This window comes from Herpailurus yagouaroundi, unplaced genomic scaffold (genome assembly GCF_014898765.1).
Source record: "Herpailurus yagouaroundi ecotype Mexico unplaced genomic scaffold, PumYag 190, whole genome shotgun sequence".
In the NCBI taxonomy this organism is placed as follows: Eukaryota; Metazoa; Chordata; class Mammalia; order Carnivora; family Felidae; genus Herpailurus; species Herpailurus yagouaroundi.
The window spans coordinates 11,039,900-11,052,521 of NW_024412421.1; the positions used below are offsets into that span (position 1 = coordinate 11,039,900).

Consider the following 12,622-nt stretch of genomic DNA (forward strand, 5'->3'; position numbering starts at 1 on the left):
CCAAGGTGAATTCTTACCCCAGTTCAGCTTGGCTCATCGGGGATCCCATCCTCCGGCTGCGACTGTGACGGTCCTATCTGCTCACAGGCCTGCAGGTGTGAAACCCTCCCTCTCTGGGTACAGTGGGTCTCCCCAGGGAGCTTGTGAACCCCTGGAGGTCAGCACCCCTCTGCCGTGGTCCTCCACAGCCCCCAGCTGGCATGGTACCTGGCACAGAGAGGGTACTCAGAAAGACTTGGCAGGAGGGGTGCGGTGGGTGAATGGATGGACAGATGGATAGATGGAGGAGAAGACAAGGCCCGCCCAGCAGACTCTGGAAGGGGACGGGTACCCCCATTGCGTGCCAGCTGCACTTCCCAGGGCTGTCTCTCTCAAATCTCCCAACCCCAATAGCCCCATTGTCCCCTGAGAAAACTCAGGCCCAGAAAGAGCAAAGCGTTTGTGGCAAAGCAGGGACTGGACTTCAGGCCTCCTGGCCCACCCTGTTGGCCCCGGGTGGGCTGCCCCAATCCATCTGCTCTGCTTCCAGGAGGCCTAGGGTTTGTCAGGGAGTAGCCCAAGGGGCTGGTTTTCCTGCTTGGTGAGGCCTCAAGAGGTTCTGAACCTCTGAAACCCCAGCGGTCTGTCAGGAGTGGTAGGGGGCCCACCCTGGTGTGCCCAGTCCGACAATAAGGACAGCAACTGTGGACTGCCCTCACGGACAAACAATGGGGGAAGACAAACAATAAATACCTAAGGGAAATATATAATGTGTCATATGGTCACAAGTACAGGGAAGGAGAAGGGATGCAGGGTGTAGTGGATGGCGGTCTTCTTTTAACATTATGTTGTCAGGAAACACCCCTCCAGTAAGGCGAGGTTGAAGCACAGACTGAAGAAAATGGGGGTGTGAGCCTTACAGAGCACTTGGGCAGCAGGAACAGCAAGTGCAAAGGCCCTGAGACAGGAGCATGACTGCCTGTGGGGGGTGGGAGGAGTGAGGTCTAAGAGCTGAGGCAGGGGCAGGTAGTGAGGGGCCTGGCGGCTCCTGTAAGAACTGGCTTTGACTCTGAGCTGGGAAGTTTCGGGAGGATTCTGAGCAGAACCAGAAGGTTGACCAGACCTGACTTGTAAAGGCCTTTTGTTCTGGCTCTTGTGTGAGAACAGACCATAGGAGGTGGAAGCAGGCAGAGCAGCACAGAAGCTCATGTGGTCACTTTAGCAGGAGGCGGCGGTGGCTCCAACAGAGCGATGGCGGAGGTGGTGGGCGGTGGGCGGCTGCAGGCTGTGCATGTTTGGGACTAGCAGTGCCAGACGTGCCGACCGAGTTGTGGCCTGTCCTTTGCAGAACTGGCTGAGGCTCTACGGCTACCTGCCCCAGCCTAGCCGCCACATGTCCACCATGCGCTCTGCCCAGATCCTGGCCTCAGCCCTCGCCGAGATGCAGCGCTTCTATGGGATTCCGGTCACAGGCGTGCTTGACGAAGAAACCAAGGCGTGAGTCCCTCCATGGGGCCCTTCCCAGACCCCACTGGCACCTGCCCTCCCGGCTTGCCCTGAAAAGGGGTTGGCAGGTGGAGTTTCCGGGATAGAGTGACCTAGACAAGAGATGGCAAGTGGTTTGATCTTAGTTCGGACTGGTTGGGATTGGCTACCTGAAAACTCGTGTTGAGAAAGCTCCTGAGGTGAATCTGGCTGGGCAGCAAGGAGGATGGGATTGGTTAGTGATGTCTGCCACAGGCACAGGAATGGGGAGGACCAACAGCATGTGCCTTGGATGGGACATCCTCACTAGGCCACAGCTCTGCTCTGAATCTGACAGGGGTGATGGGACCCAAAGCCACATCCCTGGGCATACGTGAGCGTACCGTAGCAAGGACAGAGGGCCTCAGGGGTAACTCTCCCACTCCTGGGTGATACTGGTGATACTCCACAAAGGTGAGCCTCTGTCGGGCACTCAGTCTTCCAGGCTGAGGTCAGTGTGCCTGTTTTTCTGATGAGGAAATCGAAACGCAGAGAGTCTCCCACTGCCACCACACCCATGCAAAGGGTGGCTGGGGGCCCAAGGCAAAAGGGTGGAAGAAAGGTGGACTGCCTGGAAGAGGCAGAGCCGAAGCAGGAAGGCGTGTGGAGGAGAGGCTCTGGGCTTACCCCTCCGTGCCCATGACCCAGGTGGATGAAGCGACCCCGCTGCGGGGTGCCAGACCAGTTCGGGGTGCGCGTGAAAGCCAATCTGCGGCGACGGCGGAAACGTTATGCCCTCACTGGGAGGAAGTGGAATAACCACCACCTGACCTTCAGGTAGGGACCATGGCTGTCCGTGGTAGCGTCCCTCCCACGGCATTGCCCAGAGACCGCTCTTTCCTCTCCTCTCCCAGGCTGAGGCCTCAGGCTTCCCAGTGGGCTTGTCTGGAAAGCTTCCTTTCCCAGAAGCCCACCCCGGGGTGTCCAACATAGACAAGCTGACCCTGCTCCCACGCTGACAAGATCGGCCGCACACCCTGGCCGGTCTTCCCCCAGTGAAGGTCAGGACCCTTGGAGCTGTTTCCGCTCTATCCTCCTTCCCTCCCCGCTCCCCACCCGCCAGCAGCCCGGGGCTGGCCTCACAGCTCAGCTCCTGTACCAGTACAAACTGGGGGCCTCCACAGTGTAGGGCATGGGGCTTTAGGTATCTGAGGGGTTGGGGGGGGGAGGGTGGAAAGGGCTGGAATCCGGGCATCTGTCAGGTGTGCAGGCAGCAAGTCCCCTGCAAAAACCCTGGTTCAGGCACCTTCCTCCTTTCTGCTGAGTCCTTTGGCAAGAAAGCCTCCTGAGCCTTGAGCCATGTGGCAGTCCCTGAGGGCTCCCCTTCTTGTTTTAGTCCCTCCACAGTCCTACCCGCAGCTCTATCTCCTGAGGAAGAGCGGCTCCCGCGGCCACTTAGACCCTAGGCCCCCAGAGTGACTTCATGGCTCCAACAGCTTTTAAGGGAGGAGATCTGTCCAGCACACAGAAGCTTAATCTGATTTATGTGGGTAATAACAGGCCTCATCATGCTTTTATCACGTGCAGACTCCAGACCCATGTTCTACATGAGCTAATTCATTTAATCCTCCCAGGGCCCCCAAGATGAGAGCGCTACTCTCCTTTTCCCCATTTTACAGATGAAGAAACTCAAATTCAGAAACACTTAAGTCACTTGCCCAAGGTCGCATAGATTATGTTAGAGCCCGGCCTTGAACTTAGGACAGCCTGACCCTGCAATCATCAGAGCCATTTGGCCTGTGTTTCCTAAACCTCAGCCATTTGTATCAAACTGTCTAGTTCTTTCTCTTAGCTTCATAGCACTTTTATTAGTGGTTTTCTTATTTAAGCTAACTGAATACAATGCAACCTTATTTAGCCATATCCTAATGAACTCCTGGGTTTGACATGTTAGTTGTCTTTTTCAAATTCACATCAGAATAAACTAGTAGTTGATATTGATGGGCACCGTCCACGAACCAGCTCAGATCTTACACATGTTCCTTGTGACCATGTGTCTTCGCCCCCACCCAGTGGGTGCTAGCAGTGGACAGCGGACCCAGTAGGCCCTGGGTTCACTCCCCGGTCTCCCTGCCCACTGCAGCATCCAGAACTACACAGAGAAGCTGGGATGGTACCACTCACTGGAGGCAGTGCGAAGGGCCTTCCGTGTGTGGGAGCAGGCCACGCCCCTGGTCTTCCAGGAGGTGCCCTATGAAGACATCCGGCTGCGGAGGCAGAAGGAGGCTGACATCATGGTACTCTTTGCCTCTGGCTTCCACGGCGACAGCTCACCATTTGATGGCACAGGGGGCTTTCTGGCCCACGCCTATTTCCCTGGCCCTGGTCTGGGCGGGGATACCCATTTCGATGCAGATGAGCCCTGGACCTTCTCCAGCACCGACCTGCATGGTGAGAACACCTGGCCGGGGCAGGGGAGGGGAGGCAGAGCCGGAGCTGGGCATTGCCCTCTGACCCAGTTGAGCAGAGACAGGGTTGGGAGGGGAGAGCTTCATCCAGTGCAGTTTTCCAGAGCACTGACCCTCAGTATCTCAGTCTCTTGTCCCATGACCTCCAAGGGGTGGTAGGGAAAGGGAGGGATCATTTTACCCACCTCTCAGATGGGGAAGTTTGAGGCCTAGCAGTCAGAGCAGCTCAGCGTCTTCTGAGAATGGCAGAAGGGCCAGCTCTCTGATGGCCTCAGCCCGCAGGGCCTGGGCCAGAGCAAAGCTGACTGTGCCACCCCCCCACCCCCCGGCCGATCCCCACTGCAGGGAACAGCCTCTTCCTGGTGGCCGTGCATGAGCTGGGCCACGCGCTGGGGCTGGAGCACTCCAGCAACCCCAGTGCCATCATGGCGCCCTTCTACCAGTGGATGGACACCGACACCTTCCAGCTGCCCGAGGACGACCTCCGGGGCATCCAGCAGCTCTACGGTGAGCGGGCAGCGTGGGCACGGCCAGCGGGCTCTGCACGTCAGCTCTCAACTCCCAGCCCTACGAGGCATAGGTGCCACTGCTCTCCCTGTTGTGTCGATGAGGAAACAGGCCCAGAGAGGATTAGTGATTTGTCCACATCGCTCAGGGAGTGAGTGATGGTGCTGGAAGTCACACGCAGGACTGGCCGACTCTAGGGCCCTCATGGTGGCTCCAGACGGGGGTCTCCAAGGCCCCTCACAGACCGCTCCTCTCCTCCTCAGTGTCGTTGATACTCTTATTAGACAGAAGATGCCCTGGCCCCAGATCTCGTTCCTCCTACTCTCGCTCCCAACCCAAGCCTGTCCCAAGCTCGCCAGCGAGTGTTGTTGGCTTATCACTTCCTGGTGGCTTTGAGGCAGGTGGCACCCCCCTCAGTCCAGGCCCCACCCGAGAAGGCCTCCAGTGGTAAGGGCTCCTGAGGACTGATTCTGTGGGCCCGGCTTGCACTCGGCACCACCCCGAGCCCCTTGTTAGGGCTGGCGGTACCTGCCTTGCTGGGCACGTGACAGATACTTCCTCACTCTGTCCCCGGCAACCTGGTAAGAAGATGGGCCGCTGGCAGAGGTCACAGAACCATGTTCTTTCCTCTGCATGTGTCCACCAAAGTAGGCTGGTGTCCTGAGGGCAATGTCCCCAAGGGGAAGTGGAGGAAAGGGCAGCCTCAGGGGCACAGTGACCCACGTCCAGTGTGGGGAGGTGAAGGAGAGGGCTGTATGGAGGACAGAGGTCCTCCTGAGCGTGATGGCAGGTGTGGGGGAGGGGTCGGCTGTGGACAGACAGGGGGGCGCGTCACCTAGGTCGACCCCACCGCCGAAGCACATGTCTCTCCGGGCTGGGTGCCCCAGGGTCCCCTGGTTCTGAGTAGGGGCTACCTTCTGACTTCCCACTCACCCCACCCCCACTTTGCAGGCACCCCGGATGGTCAGCCACAGCCCACCCGGCCTCTCCCCACTGTGACTCCCCGGCGACCGGGCCGGCCAGACCATCGGCCTCCCAGACCCCCTCAGCCACCACCCCCAGGCGGGAAGCCGGAGCGGCCCCCAAAGCCAGGCCCCCCAGCCCAGCCCCGAGCCACGGAACGGCCTGACCAGTATGGCCCTAACATCTGCGACGGGGACTTTGACACAGTAGCCATGCTGCGTGGGGAGATGTTCGTGTTCAAGGTCTGGCCCCTGCCCGTGTCTCCCCTGATCCCTTGGCCCGGTCTCAGAGCAGGAGAGCAGCCCCCACATTCCACCCCTGCATCTTTGCCCCACCTGACTGCCCGAGCGCACCCACCCCTCCCTCACAGAGCAGCCCCTGGGGAGCCCTCAGACCCTAGACCAAGAAGAAACCAGCCTGAGGGACACGGGACTTGCTCAGGGTCACACAGCGAGTGCAGGGGTCCACACCCCGCCCAGGGCTCACTTATGGGTGCTGCCCTGGCTTTCCAAGCCAGCCCTCCGGATCTCCCTGACCTAGGAAGGGGCAGCCGGACGAGGGGCCTCTCCCGCTATGAGGGAGCGAGCTTGCCCTGCCCACTCACACCCACGCCCTCCCCAGGGCCGCTGGTTCTGGAGGGTCCGGCACAACCGCGTCCTGGACAACTATCCCATGCCCATTGGGCACTTCTGGCGTGGCCTGCCCAGTGACATCAGTGCTGCCTACGAGCGCCAAGATGGACGCTTTGTCTTTTTTAAAGGTAAGCTGGGGTAGGTGGGAGGGCAGGGCGGCCTCCCTTCCCTGACCTCTGGCCTGGCCTCTGACCCAGCGGGCCTGAAGGAGGGGGAGAGCGAAGGGCTACATGGCATAGTCCACAGTGTGGGGAGCCGAGTCAAGGCAGGGGTGGGGCAGGAGGAGACAGAAACCTGGGGACAGGGGGACAGGGGGACCTGGGCCCCTGGGGGCCAGCGGCTGCTCTGACTGGAGGTGAGCGTCCATCTGTAGCACAGGGGCTCCGCATGTGACTCCTCCTTCCTTGCGTCTTGTGCCTCCTGCAGCCCCTCCTCATAAGGCAAGAGCCGCCGCCCCCCCCCCCGCCATCCCCTCCTTCCCGGGCAGGATTTCTGTGGTCTGTCTGCAGGGACAGTGGAGCTCCCTGCCACCGGCCCTCCCTGTGCGGCCTGCTTCTCTGGGGAGGGCCTCAAGGGCGGCACCCCCGGTGGATCAGCTGTGTCCCCAGCCCAGCTGGCCTGAGCCCACGCTTAAAGCGCCTGGGCCCAGAGTCCAGGCAGGGCTCCCCCTCTTTCCTCCCTCTGTACAAGAACTGTGTATGGGGGGGGGGGGGCGCGGATGTTCACATGGGAGTGCAGGCCATTTATAGTGTGACCGTGTGCTGTGGGTACAGGTGTGAGTGAGTGACTTGTACGTGTGTAAATGAGTATGTCACAGGTGCCCGTGAGTGCTGAGTGTGTGTGACGTGCAAGTGAGTTGTCTTGTGTGTGTGTAGGGGTCAGTGCCTACACTGTCCTGTGTACAAGGTCGTTGGGGGGGGGGGGGTAAGTGCGGCAGCGGATGTGTGTGGATGTGTAAGCCCAGGACAGCATTCCCCGTGTCCCCTCCATCCCACGCCCCTCTGCCCCAGGCCTGTCCTCACCCACCCGCCCCTCCTCCTGCAGGTGACCGCTACTGGCTCTTCCGAGAAGCCAACCTAGAGCCCGGCTACCCGCAACCGCTGACCAGCTACGGCCTGGGCATCCCCTACGACCGCATCGACACGGCCATCTGGTGGGAACCCACAGGTCACACCTTCTTCTTCCAAGAGGACAGGTGAGCACCGCCTTCCTCAAAGGCAGAAGGCCCCAGCCGAACGCCCCTACCCAGAGAACCACAGCCGGTGCTTCTGCTCACAGGTACTGGCGCTTTAATGAGGATACACAGCGTGGAGACCCTGGCTACCCTAAGCCCATCAGCGTGTGGCAGGGGATCCCTACCTCCCCCAAAGGGGCCTTCCTGAGCAACGATGCAGGTACTGGGCCAACCCCCTGCAGCCCGCCCAGCACTCACCATCCCCTCCTCCACACACAGGGTTCGCCCAGCCTTTCGATGGCAGGTGTGAGGGACACAGCCATGGCAGGCCCTGGGTCGGGGGCTTCCAGAGCATGACTGTCCTGGTCCCTCCTGCACTGTCTCCATCCCCTCTTTACAGACAGTCACACTAAACCAGAGAGCTTGAGTAAAGGGCCCCAAACCCCACAGAAAGAAAGTTGCGGGGAACCAAGAGTCCAACCCAGGTCCGCCTGTGTCCAGAGCAGGAACTCAGAACTACCCTGTTCCCTTCGGGGCAACCCACAGGGAGCCTGAAGCCTGAGGGGGGTTAGCTTGGCTCAAAGCAATGGCGGGCAAGAGTCCTACCAAGGTGCCCGCTTACCTGCCTGGAAAGGAAGCTTGACCTTTGTCATTATAACTAAGCACCAGGGAGCCGTGGCTTTTATTTCTCCAGCAGGGTCTCTGGCAAACTTACGAAAAACCATTAGTCTTGGTTCTCAGGTTCCAGGTTCTTAGGCTCAGGGGAGACCCCACTGACTTTGCCAGTGCTTAGGCAGGTCACGTGGCATCTGTGTGTGACGGCATCGCCATGCAACTACTCTCATCTCATTGTGATCAGCAGAGTATAGACTCACTCATAGTTCAGACTTGGCCCTTCGTGGGGCTGATGGGACATGGGCAGAGCACCCAAAGCCACAGAGCCCATCCAAGGCAATGTTAGGCTCTGCTCCAGGTCTGCTGCAGGCTGGCCGTGTGCAAGGCTGGCCTTGAGCAAGACATTGACCTCTCCGGTGTGGGGTGAGCCAGTCCTGGGACAAGGTAGCAGGGCCCCCTGACCGTAGCCCTTATGCGGCAGGCTGCAAGACCCTTCTGCGTGCTGCCCCAGCCAGGAAGCACAGGCAGCACCGTCAGGTCCTTTCCCCAAACCCTGCCCCTCTCCGAGCCAGGTCTGGCTCCCATAAGTTGAGAGGGGCCAGATCTGAAAATGCTCAGGCAAGCGAGTGAGAAGGTGGGTGTTTTATTTTAAGTTTTTATTCTGAGAGAGACAGAGAGAGTGTGCAAGCAGGGCAGAGGGGGCGAGGGGCGGGGGGGGGGGGGGGGGGAGACCACCAGGAGGCTGTGTGATGACAGCAGAGAACCTGATGCGGGGCGCGAACTCACCAACCGTGAGATCATGACCTGAGTGGAAGTCAGACGCTTAACTGACTGAGCCACCCAGGCGCCCCCGGGGTGGGTGTTTTCAAGCTGGGGCTCCTTCAGCATGTCCTGGCCTTCTTTGAGGGTCACCGGCCGGCGGCTGGGGCACAGCCTGACACCACTCATCCCCGCTTGCCCCTGCAGCCTACACGTACTTCTACAAGGGCACCAAGTACTGGAAGTTTGACAACGAGCGCCTGCGAATGGAGCCGGGCTACCCCAAATCCATCCTGAGGGACTTCATGGGCTGCCAAGAGCACGTGGACACGGGACCCCGATGGCCCGATGTGGCCCGTCCGCCCTTCAACCCCGATGGGGGTGCAGAGCCCGGGGCGGGCGGTGACAGCGAAGAGGGCGATGAGGGCCGCGAGGCCGGCGCGGGTGGCGGAGAGGGGGACTTCGGGGAGGGGACAGGTGAGGACGGGGGCAGCCGAGTGGTGGTGCAGATGGAGGAGGTCACGCGGACAGTGAACATGGTGATGGTGCTGGTGCCACCGCTGCTGCTGCTCCTCTGCATCCTGGGCCTCACCTACGCCCTGGTGCAGATGCAGCGCAAGGGCGCCCCGCGCATGCTCCTCTACTGCAAGCGCTCGCTGCAGGAGTGGGTCTGACCCCGCCCCGCGCCCGGCCCTCCCGCTCCTCACGGTGCTAAGGGGCCGGGGCTGGCGGTGCCCGTGGTTTTGAGACGGCTCCTGGGGGCACCCAGCAAGGGCCTTCCATGGCTCCCTCAGCCCCTGGGTGGGGGCTCCTCCAGGCCCCTCCAACATCCCTGCCAGCCCTGCCCCATTGTTTATTTATGCCCAGGGTTTTCTTTTCTTTTCTTTCTTTCTTTTTTCTTTTTCTTTCTTTTTTTTTTTTTTTCTTTTTTTTTTTTTTTTTGCACACTAATTGAGTATTTGTTTCTACTTTCCTGACTAGGAGCAGCAGTCCATCAGGGCAGGGGTTGGAGTTTTCTAAATGTAGTTCTGCTCTGGACAGGGGGTTACCTCCCCGACCCCACCCCTTCCCACCCCATACTGCCTCTGGCTCGGGCACAGCCAGAGGACCAGAGGGTCAGAAGGCCCAGTTGGAAAGTAGCTGAAGGGTTTTGGAGGGGCCCTCCTCAACCTGAGCGAGCTCTGGAGACTGGGGGGACCTGACTAGTCTCCACCCACCTGAATCTCTGACTTAGGAAGAGCTTACTCCCCGGGGGCAGGCCAGGCCACAGGGGACAGACGGAAGGGTGAGGTAGCCTACTGGCCATGAGTCATGTTGAGTTTTGGTTGCTTCCCAGCCCACCTCTCTCAACCCCAGTAACTGAGGCTTCTCGTGTCTTAAGACGCCCACCCCACCCCCGACCAGCCAAGGGGCCCACAGCCCCAGCTCCCACATACCGCTTGAGCCCACACCTCCTGGCCTGCCTTACCAAGGACCAAAGGGGGTCTGCCACGGCCCCTCCACCCAGGAGCCTCGCCCCCCCCCCCCCCAGGCTGGGCTTCTAGCCCCCGTCCACTCCTCTCTGAGCTATGACCCACTTGGGCTCCTTCCTTAGGCCTCTTCCCACCCACCCTCATCCACACCACTGTCCTCAGGGGTCTCAGAACCCCACCGGTCTCAGGAGCCAGCTGCCAAGGTCCCAGTGGCCCCAGGGAGACAGGGGGCTGATGGGTGCCCACAGCCCACCATGCACCAGGCTTGGGGTTTCCTCCCCTCCACTCCCTGTCCCCCAGGGCACTGGGGAGGGGGGGACACTGTGGAGAGGGGCCAGCAGCTCATCCCCTCATGCAGACTGGGATGTGGCTGTGGAGCCCCCAGAGGAGCCCATTGTGGCCTCGGAGACTCCCCTTCTCCTTGGCTCAGCCCTAAGGGCAGAGACACTTCCTCCTTCTTTTCCTTCCCGAAGTAAGCAGGCGGCAAGGCTGCTGTGGAAATGGTACTGTACAGCCGGCTCCGTCCCCTCTGCTTCCCCTCAGCCCGGGGCAAGCGCGCCTGCCACCCAGATCCCCGAGGCCCCTGGAGGGTGGGGTTCTCATGGGCTGACCTGGATCACAGGTCCAGCGGCTTGCTCCCCCCTCCATCCTCAGAACCGGAGAGCCAGCCAAGGGATGGGGGGTGGAGGTCAGTGTCCACCCTCATACGTTTCTTTCTGTAAATAATCTGCACTGATTAAATTGTACAGCCGGCAAGTGTGGCCTCCTTTGTGAGAGGCCCAGGGCTGGACTGTACAGCTGGAGGGGCTGCGGGTGACAGGAGTGAGTCCGGGCTGGGATTAGGGAACTTGCCCTCATGCTGAAGGGACCTTGTTCCCAGGTCTATGGTGGCTCCTTCCCAGTGGCCCTGGGAGGGGCAGCGCTCAGAAGAAGGGGTGGTTGCCTTGCATAGACCCGAGAAAGGTGAGGCAGGGGACCGGGATTGGCCCTGCCGGGGTGGGAAAGAGGAGTACAGCATTTACTTGACATTCATTCATGGTGAGAAAGGGCACCCCAGCTTCCCAGGCTCTGGGTGTCCAGGAGGGGTGGGAAAACCAGGCCAGGCCACCCAGTCCTTCCACCCATCCAGACTGGGTTCTGGGCCACCTGAAGACTCAGCTCGGAGGCAAGAGACGGGACGCGGTGCCATTTTGCATTTGAAAAGCTCCCCTCATCACCTGCTCTGCTCAGAGGGTGAGGGGGCACCTGAGATCTGCCCCTGTCATAGTTGAAGAAGCAGAAAATCTCACGCTGGGCAGGCTGCAGACAATGCCCAGGACAGCAGGAGACTGAGTGTCACTGCCCCTCGGGTCTGGGCGTGGCTGGCAAGCCTTGCACCCAAGTCCATCCTCTGGGCCAAGCTATCAGGTACCGGCCTGCACCCCCAGAAAGGCAATGGTCAGCTCTAGTGGGGTTCCACCCCGACCAGGGAGCGGGCCCGGCCTCCACGACAGCGGGACAGGGTCTTTCAACCTGCTGCAGGCCCCACCCTCCCCTCAGCTGCCCACCTCTTCCCCAGCCCCCTTGATCCCACCCTTTCCTCCCTTTGTGTTGAAAACTGGCTGAGGAGAGTAGGAAATTCTGGCCCTCAGAAGCCCCAAAGGCCTCTCGGGCTCAGCTAGGAAATGGCCTGTGAGCTCCCCCACCACAGGGGCCTTGGCAGTCAGCATGGAGGGCCAAGGCAGAAGCCATCTCGTCAGCTTTTCTGTGGCAGAAGCCACAGGGCCCCACCCAGGTCTGCCCGAAGCCTGCAGCCTTAGGGTCACCCAGAAGCCCAGAGGTCACCAGGCGGGTGGAGGGCGGTGTGGAGGCACAGGGGCAAAAAAGGAGAGGATGTGAGATCTCTCACCGAGCTCTTCCTCAGGGCGCAGGCCAGGGAAGACTTGGCAGACGAGGCCTCAGCTCCTTAGGAAATTGCCTGAGGAGACTTGCACCCCTGAGCTCTCTGGTAAAATCTCAGAGAAACCCAATGGCTGAAGGAACAGCTCATCTGGGGAGCCCCGTTTATTGTCCTGCGGGCTGAGGAGTGTGAAGGTCTCCGAGGTGACCTCAGAGAGACCAGCGGTGCAATTTGACACCCCTCCAGGTGTCAGGAACGTGCATCTTTACATTGGTTTTGTTTAATGTGGCTCTACCTAAACTCACCATGGGCCCCACGGTCCCCGTTTTGCTAATTCCCAAGTAAGATAATTACGATGTAACAGATACACAAAAAGAAGCAAAATATAAGCCACCCAATTCCCCAGGCCAGTGTTGACAGTGTGGCATGTTCCTTCCAGGCTTCTTGCCTCTGCATTTGCACAGCTTGGAGTTTGAGAGTCTCCAAACATCCTGGGCTTCAGCCTGAGGCCGAGGGTGCTTACACCTCAATGGAGGGGGTGACATGACCTGCCGGGGGTCGCTGGGAGAGTGAAAGGAGGATGGATGGCTGCACAGGGCTGGTGATGGTGCCCGGCACTCAGCAACTGCTCAGTGTGCAATCGCGACCCCAGTGGCCGTGCATACTCCTCCACTTACAGTTTACTCATGAGAAAAGCAGGGCTCAGAGAA

The 12,622-nt window shown here is 60.0% G+C and overlaps 1 protein-coding gene across 1 annotated transcript in view; it reads left to right on the forward strand.

Annotated features, from left to right (window-relative positions):
* MMP15 (matrix metallopeptidase 15) overlaps window positions 1-12,319 on the forward strand; it is a 22,800-nt gene extending 10,481 nt beyond the window's left edge. Inside the window, exons 2-10 of the mRNA XM_040498159.1 lie at window positions 1,328-1,476; window positions 2,152-2,280; window positions 3,587-3,894; window positions 4,257-4,418; window positions 5,370-5,623; window positions 6,003-6,141; window positions 7,058-7,208; window positions 7,292-7,407; window positions 8,769-12,319. Coding sequence (XP_040354093.1) covers window positions 1,328-1,476; window positions 2,152-2,280; window positions 3,587-3,894; window positions 4,257-4,418; window positions 5,370-5,623; window positions 6,003-6,141; window positions 7,058-7,208; window positions 7,292-7,407; window positions 8,769-9,235 — 1,875 coding nt within the window. The 3' untranslated portion in view covers window positions 9,236-12,319. The remainder of the gene's footprint in view (window positions 1-1,327; window positions 1,477-2,151; window positions 2,281-3,586; window positions 3,895-4,256; window positions 4,419-5,369; window positions 5,624-6,002; window positions 6,142-7,057; window positions 7,209-7,291; window positions 7,408-8,768) is intronic.
* Window positions 12,320-12,622: the final 303 nt, after the last annotated feature.